This window comes from Python bivittatus, unplaced genomic scaffold, assembly GCF_059951505.1.
Source record: "Python bivittatus isolate LINGU-HERP-01145 unplaced genomic scaffold, Pbiv_v1 ctg000820_np1212, whole genome shotgun sequence".
NCBI classification, from domain to species: domain Eukaryota; kingdom Metazoa; phylum Chordata; class Lepidosauria; order Squamata; family Pythonidae; genus Python; species Python bivittatus.
In genome coordinates, this window is record NW_028277107.1 from 1920652 (window position 1) to 1939566 (window position 18915).

The window sequence follows — 18915 nt, forward strand, 5'->3', positions numbered from 1 at the left end:
TTCAGTGAAAGTGTTAAGGATCACATAAAAGCTGATCCTCCCCGGTCGTAACAGCCCGTACACGTGAATCAAAGGACCGGAATAATCAACGCAGGAAGGGAAAAAAGCCAGCAAAAGAGGAACCTCCACATCCCGGACGTGGGCAGAGATTGAAAATTAAAGATAAGTAAATTTAAAGTTTGAAAAGGGTCTCTGGGAGGAAAGGGAAGAAAAGAAAAAAGAAAAGAAAAAAGAAAAAATGGGTAGTTTGCAAACAAAGCATGCTTTGAAGGAAGCTCCACAAGGAGCTCCTGTTAGATTCATGCAGCAAAAGTTTGGTTTAGAAATGATTAAATATATGGAACAATGGCATAATGGCACTAAGAGTTATAGCTGTGCTCAGTGGCCACTTTGGGGAAGTTGGGAGAGAAACAGACTCGATAAAGTTAACAGGTACATTTTGAGTCTCCCACCCAAAAAGAAAGAAAAACAATTAAAGCAATTTGCTATTTGGAGTACAGAAATTGATAGGCGAGAAGCAGAAAGCAGAGCCAGCAGCTGGAAAAATAACTTTCAAAAGCTGCAATCAGACACACAAGCAAACCGAGAAGAGAAAGTTAACAGGGAAAACAAAGAAGCTGCTAGCAAACCATCAACCGAGATGGAAAGATTTCAATCTTTAGCACGGCTTTATCCCCAACTTTCAAAATTAACTGAGGAGAGAGAGTTAACTTTACTACAATGGGAAGACCCTCCCCTGGAAAACATGCTAACGGCAAACAAGCAACTGTATAATTTAAATCCACTTTTGCAATAGACTCAAGCACAGCCTTTTGGTTTGCAAAGGATTGGGGTAGACTAAGTAATATGCAGGTGTGAAACTCAGAGCCAGATATCTCTGCTCCTGCAGACTGAAGCTCTGAAACGAGCTTTAACATTTCATCTAAGTGCTTATCAATACTAGTTCCTTCTTTCATCCTCATACTATACCTTTCTTTCAAAAATATCACATTCTTATTTGATCTAATAAAATATTTTCCCTTAAGAGCATTGTATAAACCTTTAGCTGTTCTATATTTAGTCACTAGTGGACTTTCTTGGTCTTCTATACAGGCATAAAATATCATTACGACTTTTGCTTCTTTCATTTTATACTCCTTCTGCTCTCATTGGCTTTCAGGGATATCTTCATCTGTGATGTCCAAACAGTCCTGTACTTGAGGGGAAACTCTTAACCTTGCAGCCCACATTTGAAAGTTATTTCAACTCAACTTTGGAATTACAAATAGGCGGTAGTTATTACTTACACCCTGTTGGAAACCTTGAGTAGATGCAATACCTCCATCTCTTTACAGACATTTTAAAGCCACTCTATGCAAACTCCTCTGCTAAATTCTCCTTTAGTTTAAAAGATTTACTATCAATATTTCACTTACATAAATCACCTTATCTCTTCAAAAATTTAATACCATTAAAAAGAAAAAAGAAAAAGGAAAAAGGCCTCTTTGCTTTGCTGTCTGGATCAAAAGGAAAAACACCAAACTTAATAATGACTTTTAATGTCTTCTCTTAAAAAGGCTTACCAGCTTCTCAAGCCCAACCATCCTCTGCTACCCATTTGTTGGGAAATGAGATTAGGAGGAGACAAGGAATATAAAGGTCAACCTTTATCTCTATTAAATTATACAAAAGAGAAACCTTGAGCACAAAATAGATCTTCAACAATACAACAGTGACAACAAAAAATATAAATAACATAATACAAATCTACCAAGACAGCAGGGAAAAAGCAGTGAGCCTAAAAAGGTAAAATCAGAAAAGCAGGAGAACAAGTAAGAAGAAAAACGCTTCTCTTATACAGAGTTTGCCACCTGATTCAATGATGTTCACAGCCAAAAACAATCTCTTGTTAACTCCATAGTTAATACTGCTAAAGCTGCAGATCTTGCAAATATCCAACAGAACGAAGCTTTCACTCACCCTCCTAAGACGTGTTGAACTGCAGAGGATCCAACCCTGTTTCAGCCTCATCAGCACGTGGTGAGAAATCAGGCACAATCTCGGGCACCTCCTTCCTTGCAGGGCTTTTCTTCTTCCCTGCTGGAGATTTGCAATGCAAACTCTCCCTCTCTCCCCCCCCCCCCAAAGTGCATGGTGTTCCCTCTCTTTGCAGAGGGAGCCCCCTGGCGGATGCTGTGTGCACCGCAGGACCTCATGCAAAGGGGAGCAAAGGGGTTATTTCCATGGGGTCAGGAGGAAGGGGGCTGTGCTGTCCCCCTGATCAGGAAGCCTTCTCCATCCAGCTGCTTTTGACAACTGTAGAACATCTCCAAGCTTCCATTTTTAAGAGAGGTTCTGGAGAAAGTTGCATCAACATTTAGAGGGAGCAGATGGAGCAAAGGAGCAGACAGAAAATGGAATCCAGCATTTTTCTTACTTAAGAGAGTAAAAATAATCCTGTCTTGATTCTGTATCCCAGAAAAGAGGTGAGTGGGAAACTCTGACAGGCTTTCAAGATTCTGTTCTTCAGTCCCACAACAACATCGCAGAGCCCCCAAAGGCTCTGTGGTGTCCAGTTCCCGACGTGGCTTGCCTGAAAGGGCTGACGCTCAGATTCTGGCCAGGATACAGGATGGGAATCGCATTGGTTGCACTTATGGATGACTTATGGAGAGACCAGGATTGGGGGAGTGCAGTCCTACTGGGTCTCTCAGAGGCCTTCAGTCCCCCTGACCATGGCCTTCTTCTGCAACGTGTCTGAGGGAACGCCCTGCTTTGCAGTGTTTCTCCTCCTTCCTGAGGTCCTGATGGTGGAAGTCTTCCCTCTCCTTCAAGCAAGCGCCTGCGTGTTTATTCACGGCTCAGAGGCAAACCTCATAGGCTTTCTTCCTAACAGTTTGGCGAGGCAGCCAGGAGCCCGAGACTAACCGGGTCAGCGGACCGAGCCAGGGCAACTTCACCCGGCTGACACCAGACCATTTATCCGGAGGGTGCTGTCCCTGACTCTGCCCGCTTTGAAACTGATAGTAGAAGGAGTTTTGGTTTTGAGCCCAACAGTTGCTTGAACCTGAGAGTTCATAGTTGGTAACTGCCCTTTTTTGCGCCTTCTGTGCAGTGAATGTGTGAGTGTGAGATTCTCTCTATGTTTCAATCCAGAGTGTTGACCAGGGCTGTGGGTCTAAAAATTCAGCTCCAGCCACCCCCAGAGTCCTTCTTCGCAAAGACTGGGAGGCCCTAGAAAGCAAGGGGGGCTGACAAGACTCATGTGCTTCAACAGGTAGTGCAAGGTCGTGTGCTTGACTCTATCTGGGCAAATACCAGCCTGCTTGTCTTGACCCTCTCTCAGTCCAGAACCAGGGAGTGAGAAGGAGGGCCAGGAGTTCACTGGGATGTCTCTGGGGGTAAAGGATACGCCTAACACCTTGGGGGACATGCGTGTCATCGGTTGGGGAGCAGCCCAAGGTCTCCCGACCTCCCCCCAGAAAGGATGCCCCTCACCTGGGACAAGGGTTATTACCCGTACAGGTGGGGATGAGGAAGAGTTGTGCACGAGATTTGGGTCTGGGATGGGCTCGGGTGACCGACACAGCTGGTAGACCAATTTGGCCTGCAATGGGAACCTTCAACGGCGCCATATTAAGGTCTTTGAGATTGAAACTAAGACCTTCCCATCTGCTCTGCTGGTTCTGCTGGGCAGGACTTTCTAATCCCGAGTGTAACTTTTAATTCCTCCACTAATTAGGTAAGTTCTTGTGTGTGCCTCCTGCTCATTTCTACTCCCAACGTTGTGTGTGTGTCTGTGTGTGTGTGTCTGTGTGTGTGTTCCCCTTTCCCTCAGCTCTCTGTAAGTAGGGAAATGGGATTTCTTTTCAAGGGATGTCCTTAGACCTTGGGACCTTCCACCCCTAACCCTGGATTGTAATCTCTGATATTGATCCTGTTTTTCAAAAGATATATTTTCCTTCCAGTCTATCAGACCTGAAGCTGAGGGGGGGTGGGGGGGAGCTTGCTTCCCCTCTAAGGTAAAAAGGTGATTGCAGGAAATGGGCAATTTAAGTGTTTCTTTTTAGAATAAAGATCTGCATTTCAAAGGTTTTCTTTTGCAAATTTATTTTCTTCCAGCAGCTACAGTTAGGACAAAGTGATCAGTTTTCTGAGGAAGACCTCGGCAACCTCAGAGGAGCAATAGCTCAGAGAAGGGGGAAGGAGGAACATTTTTGCCCTATTTCTGAATTGCTGGGCTGCCCCCAGGAGTGCTTTGCATTTCCACTTTGATCAGCAATCGCCTTCTCTGCTTTGCAACAAGAATCCAGCATTGGCCCTCAAGGGGGTCTTCATGTGTTTTCCCTTCAAACTAAAGGGGTGATGAGGAGGGTTTACTAGGTTTCATCTTTGTCCCTCAATATGGATATTATGGACAAAAGGGATACAATATTCAGGACAATATTTGGTAGAGCCTCTATGGACTGGTATGGTCTATCTGAAAAAAAGAAGAAAAATGTTTTTTAACAACCTTTGGCTCTGGAGGCCATCCAGATACTCTATCAATTCTTGTGTCAATGTCTGGAGGTTGAGTCACGACAACTGGACTTCTTTAGTTTTTGTTGAGAGAAAAAGAAAAGAAGTCCAGTTGCCCTGACTCAACCTCCAGACAATTCCACCTGGATGCCTGAGAATCCTTTGTCAATGTAGATCCCTTCTCTCCACCTTCTCAAGATCTCATTCTAGGAAATTATTAGGAATGAGAAGGTATTAAAGTCTTTAGCAGTTGAAGTATATAATGATCTTTTCATCGAAGTAGAAATCTGATGAGCCGTCCATGTTTTGTCTTCCTTCTGGCAGTAAGAGTCAGCCTACCAGCTTCACCTTCCACTGCATGATCAGGGAATTAACCCTAACAAGGCTGAAGGATCCCTATGGAGGTGATCAACTGAACATGGACTCGGCCACTCTCTGCCCTTTGAGGCAAAGCCAATCTTTGGAGATCTCTTGGGATATTGGCACTGGGCTTTCACACAGAAGGCCTCCTAAAGGAGCCAGTCCACCTCCTTTCTGGCCACAAATGGTTGAAGGGAGGAGACCACTATCGGATCAAGCCATCCTGAAGCTCCATCAAGGCTTTGTTGACCCCAACTAGTCTTGCCCAATATCAAAACCTCCCCCAGGAGAGAAGCTTCGCATGCTCCATGTGAGGAGGTCACACTCTGATGCTTTCATGCTGGTGGTCGCCATGAGGAAGGTGCAGGAACACACGGAGAGTGCCCAGCAACATCAGTGTCAATAAAACACAACAGACTTGGCACTACTGGGCATAGATGTACGGGGGGGGGGATACAATAGACCCTGGGCACCAAGGAATGCTTCTCCAGCTAGGCCCAGAGAGACCTGAAGGGAGCCGCCCAGCAGGAGAGAGAGCGGTGCAACTGATCCTGTACAATATCCCCTCCCCACCTGTGACAAAGGGAACCCCCTGCCCAGAGGAAAGGAAAGGGGGAAAGACAATTCGGGGCCACAGGAGCAAAAGTGTGGGTGAAGGGAGGCACCGGGTATTTGAAAGCCGGCAAAGTATTCTGCCCTGCAGGAAAAAATGCTTCGCATCTCCAAATATAATATTACCTACAAGAGTGGTGAAGGATTGTCCTTTTCTTCAGTGGACTTCAATAGGAACTCACGAGGATTGCGGTCACCTCAGGAGGAGTCTTCCAAGCTGCTGACTTGAGGCGTGAATCTGCCTAAAGCAAAGGTGCCTGTGCTGGCTGAAAAGGCCTGCCTCTTACCCTGCCCGCTGCATTCACTGACATTTCAACTGCCAGACTGCCATTGCTGAACAGCAGTATAAATATTGGGTCTCCACGTCTGTGCCTCATGACTGGCAAGGGACATTCCCTGTCGACACAAAGCCACAGATGACTCTAAAATTTGTGACTATTTTGATTTTGTGAGAGTGGGTGCGACTAAGATTAACTAACTAATCAACTAAGACTCTAAACATACTTTTACTGCTGATAGGCCATGTGTCTACCATACATACGATGGGCAGGTAAAGCCCCTTAAGTGAAACTGGGGCATCCTGCGGAGGGCTGGGCGCGCTGATCGTAAGAGAGAGCTCACAGGGGTGGACTGACCTATAGAAGAGAACATGTGTGGCTCAGGGTCGAACTGTGGAGTCCTTGGGGCTCTCTGAGCTTGGTCGTCTTCTTGCAAACGTTTCGTTACCTGGCTAGGTTACATCTTCAGTGCTAGCAAGAAACGTTTCCAAGAAAACAACCAACCTCAGAGAGCCCCAAAGACACCACAGGGGTGGACCGCCCTGCATTCAACTTTCCTTCTCCTTCCTGAAGGCATGTGCTGTTTTAATTTCGTTGATAATTCCAAATTGATACAGGGAAATATACGGGATTTAAAAACTTTGGTTCACAACATTGGCTACAGTCAGGGCTTCTCTGATTTCTCATGGCTTACCTCCTGGTAACCAAACTTTGCCTGGCTGAAGACAACATTCCTGGGAATTATGGGCTTGGTGGTAATAGAAATATTTGTTTGATGTTTTCCTCAGGGTTTACCCTGCTTGGGGCATTGTAGGGGATGCTCTTCTGTTCTCAAAGCAAGATCAATACCTTTCCCCAAGGCAGGGATCCCTAATCTTGATGCAGAATGGCCAAAAATATGAATCTGAGTCACAGGATGATGTAAAGCTACAAGATTCCCTAACGGATTGTGCATAACATATTCTGTTTTTGCAGAAAAAGAAAAAGGAGGGATTGTGAGAAGGAAATCAAATCTGCCCCCCTGCCCCGGTCAGCAGGAAGTCAAAGCTTCCTGATTGTCTCACCTACCATCATTTATCTGAACAGCAATCAAGGGATATGATCAAATTATAGTAAGAAGAGGCTCACCTAAAAAGATTAAAAACGTAGCAGGAAGAATCGGGAGTCCTCCACCCCAGCCCAGAATTAAAGAACAAAGACCTGGCAGGAAGGGCCAACATTCCTAGAAGCCTTAATCATCTCATAAGAAGATTTGTTCTCTGAAGGGATCTAGATGCCAATTAGACCATGCCAGGTAAGGGAACCACAGGAAACCCCAGCACATGAGGGCGCCTGTCCTTAAAACGCTCCCTTCTAATGATCCTACCAATTTCACCTCTCTTGGAATCCGGGAATCACCTTTTCCAAGAATTCCTAGAGGGCTGGCAGGAAGAAGAGGATCTGCCCTAGAAAGGAACTAGTCCACACAGCGGATCCTCTTGGGTATCTGGCTCTGGAAAATCAGCTCTTCTCTCTTCTTCAAGCAACCGCCTCCATGTTTATTCCCAGCTGAGAGAGGAACCTTCTAAGTGTTCTTTCTAACGCTGTGATAAATGTAAACATAATAAAATATAAATTTCTCTTATTGGTGTCCATAGCATTGGCCACTTAAAATAACAGTACATTCAATAATCCAGTCCAAAATTAAAATGGCCCTTTTATTTTCATTAGTACATTCATTTCCCTTGGGCTGCCTGTTGTGAGGGTCAGACTCAAAGAAACCTTCTTTTCCCAGGTCAGTGTACACAAATAGAAAATGTATAGATTTAAACAACTAAATGTAGAATTTATATGGATTCTCACCCAAACAGATCTGCGTATGTCAAATTAGGTCATTCCTCCTCTTGAAGCTCCTTCCATGCTCCACACATATGGTTTCTCCCGTGTGAATCCCGTTATGAAAAGTAAGATCACTACTAGTAGTAAAGCTCTTTCCACACTCCAGGCACTTATATGGCTTCTCCCCTGTGTGGATCCTTTTATGGGAAGTAAGTTCACTCTTACTACGAAAGCTCTTTTCACACTCAATGCACTTATATCGTTTCTCCCCTGTGTGGATGCACTTATGATTTATAAAGGATGTATTTTTAGAGAAGCTCTTTCCACACTCCATGCATTTATATGGCTTCTCCCCCGTGTGGGTCCATTTATGGGCAATAAGGTGACTGCTGGTCCTGAAGCTCTTTCCACACTCTGTGCATTTATACGGCTTCTCTCCTGTGTGGATCCTGTTATGGGAAGTAAGTTTACCACTTTGAGTAAAATTCTTTCCACACTCCATGCATTCATACGGTTTCTCCCCTGTGTGGATCCTTTTATGGGAAGTAAGTTCACCCCTACGATGAAAGGTCTTTCCACACTCCATGCACTTATATGGCTTGCCCCCTGTGTGGATCCATTGATGGTCTATAAGGTAACTGCTGGTCCTGAAGCTCTTTCCACACTCCATGCATTTGTATGGATTCTCCCCTGTGTGGATTCTTTTATGGGAAGTAAGTTTACCACTTTGAGTAAAAGTTTTTCCACACTCCATGCATTTATATGGTTTTTCCCCTGTGTGGATCCTTTTATGAATCATAAGGGATGCATTTTGAGTGAAGCTCTTTCTACACTCCATGCATTCATACGGTTTCTCCCCTGTGTGGATCCTTTTATGGGAAGTAAGTTCACCCCTACGATGAAAGGTCTTTCCACACTCCATGCACTTATATGACTTGTCCCCTGTGTGGATCCATTGATGGTCTATAAGGTAACTGCTGGTCCTGAAGCTCTTTCCACACTCCATGCATTTGTATGGATTCTCCCCTGTGTGGATTCTTTTATGGGAAGTAAGTTTACCACTTTGAGTAAAAGTTTTTCCACACTCCATGCATTTATATGGTTTTTCCCCTGTGTGGATCCTTTTATGAATCACAAGGGATGCATTTTGAGTGAAGCTCTTTCTACACTCCATGCATTCATATGGTTTCTCCCCTGTGTGGATCCTTTTATGGGAAGTAAGTTCACCCCTACGATGAAAGGTCTTTCCACACTCCATGCACTTATATGGCTTGTCCCCTGTGTGGATCCATTGATGGTCTATAAGGTAACTGCTGGTCCTGAAGCTCTTTTCACACTCCATGCATTTGTATGGATTCTCCCCTGTGTGGATTCTTTTATGGGAAGTAAGTTTACCACTTTGAGTAAAAGTTTTTCCACACTCCATGCATTTATATGGTTTTTCCCCTGTGTGGATCCTTTTATGGGAAGTAAGTTCACTCCTAGTAATAAAGCTCTTTTCACACTCCAGGCACTTATATGGCTTCTCCCCTGTGTGAATCCTTTTATGAATCATAAGGGATGCATTTTGAGTGAAGCTCTTTCCACACTCCATGCATTTATATGGCTTCTCCCCCGTGTGGGTCCGTTTATGGGCAATAAGGTGACTACTTTTCCTGAAGCTCTTTCCACACTCCGTGCACTTATATGGCTTCTCCCCTGTGTGGGTCCTTTTATGGACAATAAGGTGACTGCTTGTCCTGAAGCTCTTTCCACACTCCGTGCATGCATGTGGTTTCTCCCCTCTCTGGATCCTTTCATGTGAAGTAACTTGAAGGCGTGTTCTGAAAATCTTTCCAGATTCTAAACATTCATATGGTTTTCCCCCTGTGTGGATCCTTTTATGAGAAATAAGGGACCCATTTTCACAGGAAAGAGTGAAAGTCCAATTGTGGTTTTTTGTACTGTCTCTGAAGATAGAATCTTCTCCTTTGGGTTGGGTTGGAGACTGTTCATTTACCACTAATTGGTCTTTTAATAGTCTTACACTTTTTTCAGTATGTTTTTCCTTTATTTTTCCTTGTTGGGCAAGAAAGCCTTGCATCTCGGCATCCATGGAGGATGAACTTTCCTGATTCCAAGTCTTTGACTGGATTCTCTCATGACTTTCTAGTTGCATCTCCAGTTCCTTGTCCATTCCGCCTCCATGCCTGATCACTTCGAATTTTTCACTGGGATCTTTATTCTTATAGCCATGATCACCTTCAAAGGAAAAGAGAAATGAAAATGATAGCAAGGGTGGGGGAAAAGATCAGACTGTAGGAGGTCATATGATTTTCCTTCTGAATTTTTCCCAAATTCCAATATATTGCACATTTGTATCCTTACAATCACATGGTATAGAAATGATAATTTGTATACTCATGAGCCATAAAAGCTTTGAAAACATCGACAGCATCCAGTTTGTTTAGAAACATCCTTATATAGTCAAACCAAACCCAGAGTCATGGTTGAGTTCAGGAAGAATCTGGGGAAACATCCAGGGAGGCATTAGGAGAAAACCTAACATTTATCGGAGGGGGGTCAATAACAGGAAAGACCAGTGAGAACTAAATCAATTTTGAAATTTGTCCTTTTTTCCTACCCAAACTGCCTTCCATTGCCTCTTCATTTTTCTCTGGCCAAAATCAAATGGTTGCAGAGAAAACAATTCTACAGCTCTTCTATTAACCCTAAACAGCATGTTTGCAATGGAAAAACAGCATCATTTTGCCCTTAACCCCAAGGCTCAGGATAGAAATGAAAACGAAGACAAGTCATTAACCCAACAGCCTGAATAAATGAGAATCCTTCATAGGACAGACAGGGAAGCATCTGGGCCCAAAAGGATGAAATCAGTGTGATGGAGTTGAGTATCTCCTCAAGCCAAGGAGTGAGTTTCTCACTGATACCTTTAAAAAGAAATGGAAAAATTCACCAGATGAGAAATGGCAGGGGATGCATCTAAGCAGAGAGCCATTGATGTCCTTCCTTCCTTCGAGCAGGAGAAGGCCAGATCTTTTCCTTCTCCCCCTCCAAGAGATGAGCTGATGGCATCTAACTAGAAAATGTCTTTCCAAACTCTCTCATGGGAGAGAAGCAAACCCTTACCCAGAGAGGCCACATTCGTATAATTTTCCAGCATGACTTCCCAATGCAGCGCTTTTTGGTGAGGATCCAGCTGAGACCACTCCTCCTTGGAGAAATACACAGCCACCTCCTCAAAGGACACAAGACACTCCTGAACAAGGAAAAAAAGAACAGAAGAGGCCCAGGAAGATTTGTAAGATCTCTCCTATTCTTCACAAATTCCCAAAGCAAAGCATTGCACTAAGTTCAATGGCAACGCTTGGTGAGATTCCAAGGTTTAGGTGAGAAAATGGAAAGAGCCAAAAGCTTTTGACAGAAGAAATATTTCTGGCAGGCTTGATCAACTTGATTGCTTCTGCAGGCCTTTCAGTACCATTCAGTGAAAGCAACCCCAATTTCCTTCTGAATCGATTCATCAAGCGATCCATGCATCCACCTTCAAAAGACTCTCAGCGTCTTGAGAGGACCAACTGGCAGATGGTCTTCAGAAACTCCACCTATCAGGGTCTCCAATCCTTCCTGTGTTTGCAGAAGGAAATCGGGGGGCGGGGAGATTTTTTGTAGCATTTTAGCAAAGGGCTTACGGTGTCCCCAGAAGGACCAATCGTGCCCACCTCAACAACTTTATGAAAGTGCTGGGGGAGCACAGCCCAGGGATTTGGGTGGGGGGCCATCAATATCCAGAGGCACACAAGCCGGGTTCTTCTCCTCCTCAGACGGCAAGAAAGGTGCTAGTAGTCTGAGACAAGAAAGCGGAGGCAATTTTCTGGGAAGGACATTTCTCAGCCTTTGCGAAGCTGGATTCTTTGGCTTCCAAATCCAGGTAGAAAACAGAGGATTAGAAACTACTTTGCAAGGCAAAAGGGCCTTGATTATATGCTCTTTCAGAACAATTTCTACTTAAAATCTCTTCTATCTGGCCATTTTCATTGGATGTTAATAGCCTGGCTCATGTCTTAATCTGATGTGCGTATATTTCTTATCACTGGTTGGAAACAAGGCTTTTTAAAAATGGCACTGTGCCAATCTGAGTATTTAGTTATTTTTGAGCAGGCTTGCACCATTCCAAGTCAAAGAATTAAAAAAAGAATGGCTCTGTTTTGAACGGTTGCTATTGGTGTAATAATATTATTCCTATCACTTGAGGAACTTTTTTAAAAAATCAGTTATTGTAAACAAATAGTAGGAAGAGTAACTGGCAGAAGGAGTTATGTACTGGTCTTTAAAAAAACAGATTTCCTAATTAGAATTTCAGGGAACGAATTACAAACCCTTGTATCCGAACCACAGACTTCAGAGGAGGCTAAGCTGACTGAGGGCAACTTGAATCTTCCATTCCCCATTCAATGTTGCTCAAGGACAAGAAAACACCCAGGCCCAAAAAAGGGGGGAAAATGCAAGGAGAGAGTCCTAGATACACCAGCTTGACTGCCTGAAGGAAAGGGAGAATACAAATTCAATAGATAAATTTCCTCCTCTTACTGGAGCTGGAGGTTCAGCCACTGTTTCAGCTCCACCAGAAAGAGCAGACAACTTCGTTCGAGTCTTCCCTGTGAGGGAGAGAGAATTTTAAAGTGCAGAATTAATAAAATAGGAGGAGGCATTCTAGAGAAGAGAATACATAGAAAAGATGAGACAGCTGGGATCCCTCTGGGGAATGGGAGGGCCTTCGATTACCTCCTGAGGTGTCCTGACTTGGATCATCCTGAGAGATCCTCCTGAAAAACAGCTCTTGAGGGGGACTGGATGGATTCCTCCTTCCCTCAGGATCTCTGATCCCCACAGCGAAGGACTTGAAATAGGAGGCAGGAGAAAAGAAGAAGAATTAACAGACATCCCACAACATGAAGTGTATTGTAGTTCTCTGAACACACATTTAAAGCCTCCAGTGTCCATCAGGGAGGCTGGAAAGTGAGAAAGGAACAGCTGTCCCAAATCTATCTTCTAGAATGGATAACGCAACAATGTCCCAGAAGAATTAGTGAAACATCTCGACATATTACAAATGCCAGAAAACTCTCGTTGGGAGGGGTTAAGAATTCAAACACATTGTTTATTCCGTTCAGACCCCTTCTGGGCTCCCAAAATGAAGGTCTCCCACCTGCAACTTGACCTGCTCCTTCTGCTCCTCTGCCTGGCTCAGGAGGAAGCCTTCCACCAGGGCCACCGCCTGGGAGCTGGTTTCTGCTCCGCACTCCCGCACCCAGCTCTCCATCTGCAGGGGCAGAAGGGCCAGGAACTGCTCCAAAACAACCAGGTCCAGCACCTGCGCCTTTGTGTGCTTTTCTGGTCTCAACCATCGACGACAAAAGTAGTGGAGACAGCTGCAAAGCCCTTGGGGACCCTCAGCCTCCTGGTATTGGACGCTCCTGAAGTTCTGGGGCTGAATGTCTGGATGGGTGGTTTCCTCCTCTAGGATCTTCTGCCCAGTTCTTGCCCAGATCTCCCCACAGCTCCCAGGCTGAACAGCAGAAGGGCCTTCTCCACTTCCCTCACTTGCTAAGGGTTGTGTCTCCATTCTTTCTCTGTCCTGTAATGCAACTCCAAAGGGGTCTGAGGAATCTTGTGGCTCTCCAAATGCCTTTTCATTCATAGGACTGTTCCTGTAGCTGCAGGAATAACTGCAGCAGGCCATTCAGCCCTCCTTGCCCAAAAGAGAATTTGTCTGTATGCGAGGACCTACAAAAGGCTTCCAGTTTCTGTGTCTGAGATGGAAAAGAAAAGAAATTCCAGGAATTAGAAAGTGATGGATTTCACCATTGAACAACACTCATCCCCATGGAGGGCACCACTTTTCTGAGCTGGTAGAGGACTGGGGTGGCATTGAGCAGATAGGAACTGAGGGCCGGGCAGCTGATTGGCATACCTGAATCTTACCTGTTGAGGGTTGCATACTACTAAGCTGCAAGAGGATGATAACAAGTGTTTATTTGTGTGTTTCTGTGTGTGTTTTGCAAAATAGGGGACTGACTTCCGTCAAGCACTTGGAATACCCAGTAAATGTGTAAGGTTCACGGCTACCCAGAAAACTTGAAATCAATCAGCAGCACAAAACAAGAGACTTCAAGCAGGGACTTCTCTAAACAGCGTTTTATTTGGCCAAGCAAAAGTCTGGGTGCTCACACCATGCACCAAGAGAGAGCAGGGTGGCACCCCTTGGGGACAAAGATATTCTTACAAGGGCAGAACTAATTAACATTATAATGAAGATGAGGTTTTTCTTATGCCCTTATATGGTTTGGTTCCCTTTCTGGTCAGTCACCTACTAAACATTCCTGACATTCCTTCCCCCTGACCTCTCCTCAGCAGGTATCAGTTTACACAAAGCCCCCTTCTCAGCCCTCTGGCTATCATTTTACACAATGCCCCTTTTCTCAACATTTTACACATACACCTTTTTCTTAATAATCATGTAATCCTTCATTCAATAGTTATTCAGTTTACACATAACCCTTCAAATGCATCTTGGAGTATTTTCCGTTTCTTTTTCCCAGAAGGAAGGGCTGGCTTTTCAAAAACCCGTATCTACATTTCCAGGACAGGAAGGCCTGGCACAATATGGTTCATGGGGTCACGAAGAGTCGGACACGACTTAACGACTAAACAACAACAACAACAAATCTACATTTCCCTACAAGCAGGATTCACACAACATGCCAAACCCCAAACAGTCCAGTTCAGATACAATGAAATGCCAGTGAAATGAGCCTGGCTCGGGATGCTCCATTTCCCTTTCTTCAGGGTTGGCTTTTAAGAGCCAAGTCACACCAGGACACCCAGGCGGGTTCAGACAACCTGCCCGAAGCCCAAACAGACCCCCCAACCGCAGGGGCCGCGTTCACACAAAGCACAGGGCTTGCAGGAAGGAAGCTGAAGACGCTGTCCTGCTTCACTCACCCTCCTAAGACACGTTGAACTGCAGAGGATCCAGCCCTGTTTCAGCCTCATCAGCGCGTGGTGAGAATTCAGGCACAATCTCGGGCACCTCCTTCCTTGCAGGACTTTTCTTCTTCCCTGCTGGAGATTTGCAATGCAAACTCTCCCTCCTCCCCCAGGGCCTCCTCTGGGTCTCTTCCCTGCAAGACTTTCCTGCAGCCTTTTACCGCCTGCGAAGCTCAAAGGGTTAAAGAGAGAGAGTGCACCTTCCTAGAGAGGCAGGAAGTAGTGATGTCACTCCCTTCCCACCGTCCTCTGAAAAGCCACCTGTGGCCCTCGCCCTCCAGTGGCCCTCCGCTGAAGCGCATGGTGTCCCCTCTCTGCAGAGGGAGCCCCTGCAGCACGGCATGCAACGAGGGGAGAGGTCAGGAGGAAGGGGGCTGTCAAGTCCACAAAATCCAAACTCCAGTTTAGGAGAATTCTCGGGAAACCAGGCCAGGTTAAGATAAATGCTCCTTTATTGGTTGGTACATGTAGCTTGAAGCAAAGCATTGCTAAAACTAAAGCCTGTGTAAAGCTCCCTCTACTTATTCCCCCCCTTACTACATGGGCGCCAAAATCCTTTCTCACGGACCGGTGGCCTTGTGCATTCCTCCCATTGATAACACGGTTCTTCTCAGCCTTCAGACTACCCCTGTAATAGCAATGACCCAAACATAACTATTCCCCCCCCAGATACAATTGGCAGGATCAAATCAAGCAAATACCCATTGACTGCTATAACTTTTTTTAAAATAACATTTTGAAGGGCGTTATTTGAATACACAATTTTTTATACACTCTATATATTTCACATAATGTATTACATACATTTAATAGTGCACTCTATTTTACATTATGTTTAAAACTTTAACTTGCACCCTGCTTTTTGCTTTTTAAAGAGCACAGAAATCCCCCCACCCCGTCTTCCTTTGCCTTGAGGCAACCAGCCGTTAGATGCCTGACTGCCTTTGAATAAACAAGCTGTAAATTAGCTTGGTACCAGGCAAAGAAAGTTGCCAAGAGAGAGACCCTGAATTTCAAAGAGGAACAAAGAAGAGATAAGAAAGACTGACGGGATGTTTCCTTGGTAGCAAGAAACGAAAGATAAACTTAGATTCACCTCTTTAGGACCCACCTTTACCCCTCCCTTGGACCAACCCAAAAATCCCTTGCATGGACATGAGAGGATGCACTACACCTGTACCTTTCGATAAAGCCTTTGATGTTTGCCTTGCAAGGTGTGGCTCAATCAGCATTCATGGCCACGATGTTGATTGGGCTCACCTAGATGTGTCTTGGCCAAAATATACCTGTTTACTTTCAAAGAGGTCTCGTCTTAAGTTTTTTGTTTGGCTCTCTCTGAAACTTCGGTAGCAAAGAGTGCCTTACAATTTGATTGATGCAGGTTCTGACAGGGGCTGTGGTGTCTCCCCGATCAGGAAGCCTTCTCCATCCAGCTGCTTTCGACAACTGTAGAACATCTCCAAGCCTCCATTTTAAGAGAGGTTCTGGAGAAAGTTGCATCCTCATTTAGAGGGAGCAGATGGAGCAAAGGAGCAGACGGGAAATGGAATTCAGATGACTTCTGGATGACTTATGGAGAGACCAGGATTGGGGGAGTGCAGTCCTCCTAGGTTTCTCAGTGGCCTTCAGTACCCCTAACCGTGGCCTTCTTCTGCAACATGTCTGAGGGAACGCCCTGCTTTGCAGTGTTTCTCCTCCTTCCAGAGGTCCTGATGGTGGAAGTCTTCCCTCTCCTTCAAGCAAGCGCCTGCGTGTTTATTCCCGGCTCAGAGGCGAACCTCCAAAGCTTGCTTTCTAACAATTTGGTGAGGCAGCCAGGAGCCCGAGACTAACCGGGTCAGTGGACCGAGCCCGGGCAACTTCACACGGTTGGCACCGGATCATTTCTCCGGAGGGTGCTGCCCCAGACTCTGCCCGCTTCGAAACTGGTAGTAGAAGGAGTTTTGTTTTTGAGCCCAACAGTTGCTTGAACCTGAGACTTCATTGTTGGTAATTGCCCTTTTTTGCGTCTTGTCCCCAGTGAATGTGTGAGTGTGAGATTCTCTCTTTATGTTTCAATTCACGCTGGTGACCAGGGCTGTGGGTCTAAAAATTCAGTTCCAGCCACCCTATAGAGGAAACATTTCGGAAGACTTTTTTTATCAAGGAGACAGGACTGGTGTGTCACAATTATCTTTCAGACTCCTGGGTCTTTAGGCCCTCATAGATATTAAGCTGTATTAAGAGTTAAAATTTTTAGAACACAAGGTTAGTTTCCAGTTTTTCTGTATCAACCTTGAGATGTAAGGAGTAGAACAGGCATGATGAGATTGGCAGCTGTCCACCCGCTCCAAATTTGATTTTATCAAGAGGAGGAATTAGAAATATCGTAAGATGTGCAACACCAGGTGCAATTAATCATCAGGTTGCTATCCCTAGTTGCACGTACTGCTCTTCTCAGTTAAGCATAAAAAGCTTCAAAGTTTTGATCTGGGGAGCTTTGATGCAGACCTGGCCTGGAGTGGTGCTGCATGCTGGCCTTGTTGGGTATCGTTATCGTCCCGGGGCTCCCGATAGCAGATAGACAAATTGCTTGTTTGGTAATGTATGCCTGCTTCTACAATAAAGATCATTTACCTTCTTCACTTCACTTGTGGTTTTCCATTGCTTCTGAATCTTCTAAAAAAGAACCATCTGGAGGCGGCTGGAGCTGAATTTTTAGACCCACAGCCGTGGTCAACAGTCTGGATTGAAACGTAAAGAGAGAATCTCACACTCACACATTCACTGGGTGCAAGACGCAAAAAAGGGCAATTACCAGCAATGAAGTCTCTGGTACAAGCAGCTTTGGAGGTTTGCCTCTGAGCCGGGAATAAACACGCAGGCGCTTGCTTGAAGGAGAGGGAAGACTTCCACCATCAGGACCTCTGGAAGGAGGAGAAACACTGCAAAGCAGGGCGTTCCCTCAGACACGTTGCAGAAGAAGACCACGGTTAGGGGTACTGAAGGCCACTGAGAAACCTAGGAGGACTGCACTCCCCCAATCCTGGTCTCTCCATAAGTCATCCAGAAGTGCAACGAATGCAATTCCCATCCTGTATCCTAGCCAGAATCTGAGCGTCAGCCCTCTCAGGCAAGCCAGGTCAGGAACTGGACACCACAAAGCCTATGGGAGCTCTGCGATGTTGTGGGGCACAAGGACAGAATCTTGAAAGCCTGTCAGAGTTTCCCACTGACCTCTTTTACAGGAAACAGAATCAAGACAGGATTATTTTTACTCTGTTAAGTAAGAAAAATGCTGAATTCCATTTCCTGTCTGCTGCCCCGTACTCGGGACGCAACTTTTTCCAGAACCTCTCTTAAAAATGGAAGCTTGGAGATGTTCTAAAGTTGTCGAAAGCAGCTGGATGGAGAAGGCTTCCTGATCGGAGGGACACCACAGCCCCCTTCCTCCTGACCCCATGGAAATAACCCCCTTTCTCCCCTCGTTTCATGCCGTGCTGCATTGCACACAGCATCCACCAGGGGGCACCCTCTGCAAAGAGGGGGGAAACAATGCGCTTCAGCGTTGGGCCACTGGAGGGCGACGGCCACAGGTGGCTTTTCAGAGGAGGGTGGGAAGGGAGTGACATCACTACTTCCTACCTCTCTAGGAAGCTGCCCTCTCTCTCTTTAACCCATTGAGCTTTGCAGGAGGCAAAAGGTTGCAGGGAAGTCTTGCAGGGAAGAGACCCAGAGGAGGCCCTGGGGGAGGTAGAGTTTGCGTTGCAAATCTCCAGCAGGGAAGAAGAAAAGCTCTGCAAGGAAGGAGGTGCCCGAGATTGTGCCTGGATTCTCACCAGGTGCTGATCAGGCTGAATTAGAGTTGGATCCTCTGCAGTTTAGAGGAGAGTGCGAAAGCTGGCTTGAAACTCAACATTAAAAAAACTAAGATCATGGCATCTGGACCCATCAATTCCTGGCAAATAGAAGGGGTAGAAATGGAAGCAGTAACAGACTTCATTGCAATGTCGTGACCATTTTAACCGAGCTGTCAGGGGAGACAGCTTGATTAAAATGGTACCAGTTACATGATGCAATCCTTTTTATCCCTTTAAACCACAAACCACAATCATGACGATCAGATCATTCCCAGAACAAATTTCAACACGTGTCGGTGCCCTGTTCCTGGCACTTCTGTCCTCATCAACAAATTTGCAATTTCCTTCACTTTGCAAGTTCCTCTAATTTCCTGTCAGTGCCATACAGGTCACATTTCAGTTATCTTGGCCTTATTAAATGCATTTAAAACTTACATTAAAACATATAGAAGGCTACTAAT

General features: G+C 45.4%; 2 protein-coding genes across 6 annotated transcripts in view; both read right to left on the bottom strand.

The window, feature by feature from the left end:
- LOC112543279 (P2X purinoceptor 5-like) overlaps nucleotides 1–3373 on the bottom strand; it is a 29907-nt gene extending 26534 nt beyond the window's left edge. Inside the window, exon 1 of the mRNA XM_088128931.1 lies at nucleotides 1960–3373. The gene's annotated coding sequence lies outside the window, so the exon portion shown is untranslated. The remainder of the gene's footprint in view (nucleotides 1–1959) is intronic.
- Nucleotides 3374–3989: 616 nt separating this feature from the next.
- Nucleotides 3990–14742, bottom strand: LOC112542781 (uncharacterized). 5 transcript variants are annotated; one of them, XR_015793532.1, is made up of 8 exons: nucleotides 14571–14742; nucleotides 12775–13378; nucleotides 12351–12465; nucleotides 12156–12223; nucleotides 10695–10824; nucleotides 7590–9806; nucleotides 5596–5865; nucleotides 3990–4459 (listed from the first exon to the last, which is right to left on the bottom strand). XR_015793532.1 is itself a non-coding variant. In XM_088128900.1 (7 exons), the coding sequence occupies exons 2-6, from the start codon at nucleotides 13306–13308 to the stop codon at nucleotides 7609–7611; spliced, it is 3045 nt and encodes a 1014-aa protein (XP_087985026.1). In that variant the 5' UTR covers nucleotides 13309–13378; nucleotides 14571–14742; the 3' UTR covers nucleotides 3990–5865; nucleotides 7590–7608. The 5 variants fall into 5 exon arrangements, 3 of the variants coding, with proteins under 3 accessions (XP_087985026.1, XP_087985027.1, XP_087985025.1); XR_015793531.1 differs by having other exon boundaries at nucleotides 3990–4542; nucleotides 4641–5865; XM_088128900.1 differs by having other exon boundaries at nucleotides 3990–5865.
- Nucleotides 14743–18915: the final 4173 nt, after the last annotated feature.

What these genes read in the sequence shown, in the direction of transcription:
- LOC112542781 (XM_088128900.1), bottom strand. Translation starts at nt 13,308, where the DNA reads ATGGCCTGCTGCAGTTATTCCTGCAGCTACAGGAACAGTCCTATGAAT. An exon ending in AGGAGCAGGTCAAGTTGCAG is followed by an intron (nt 12,466 to 12,774) that starts GTGGGAGACCTT and finishes TCCTATTTCAAG; the next exon opens with TCCTTCGCTGTGGGGATCAG. An exon ending in TACGAATGTGGCCTCTCTGG is followed by an intron (nt 9,807 to 10,694) that starts GTAAGGGTTTGC and finishes TTTCCTTTGAAG; the next exon opens with GTGATCATGGCTATAAGAAT.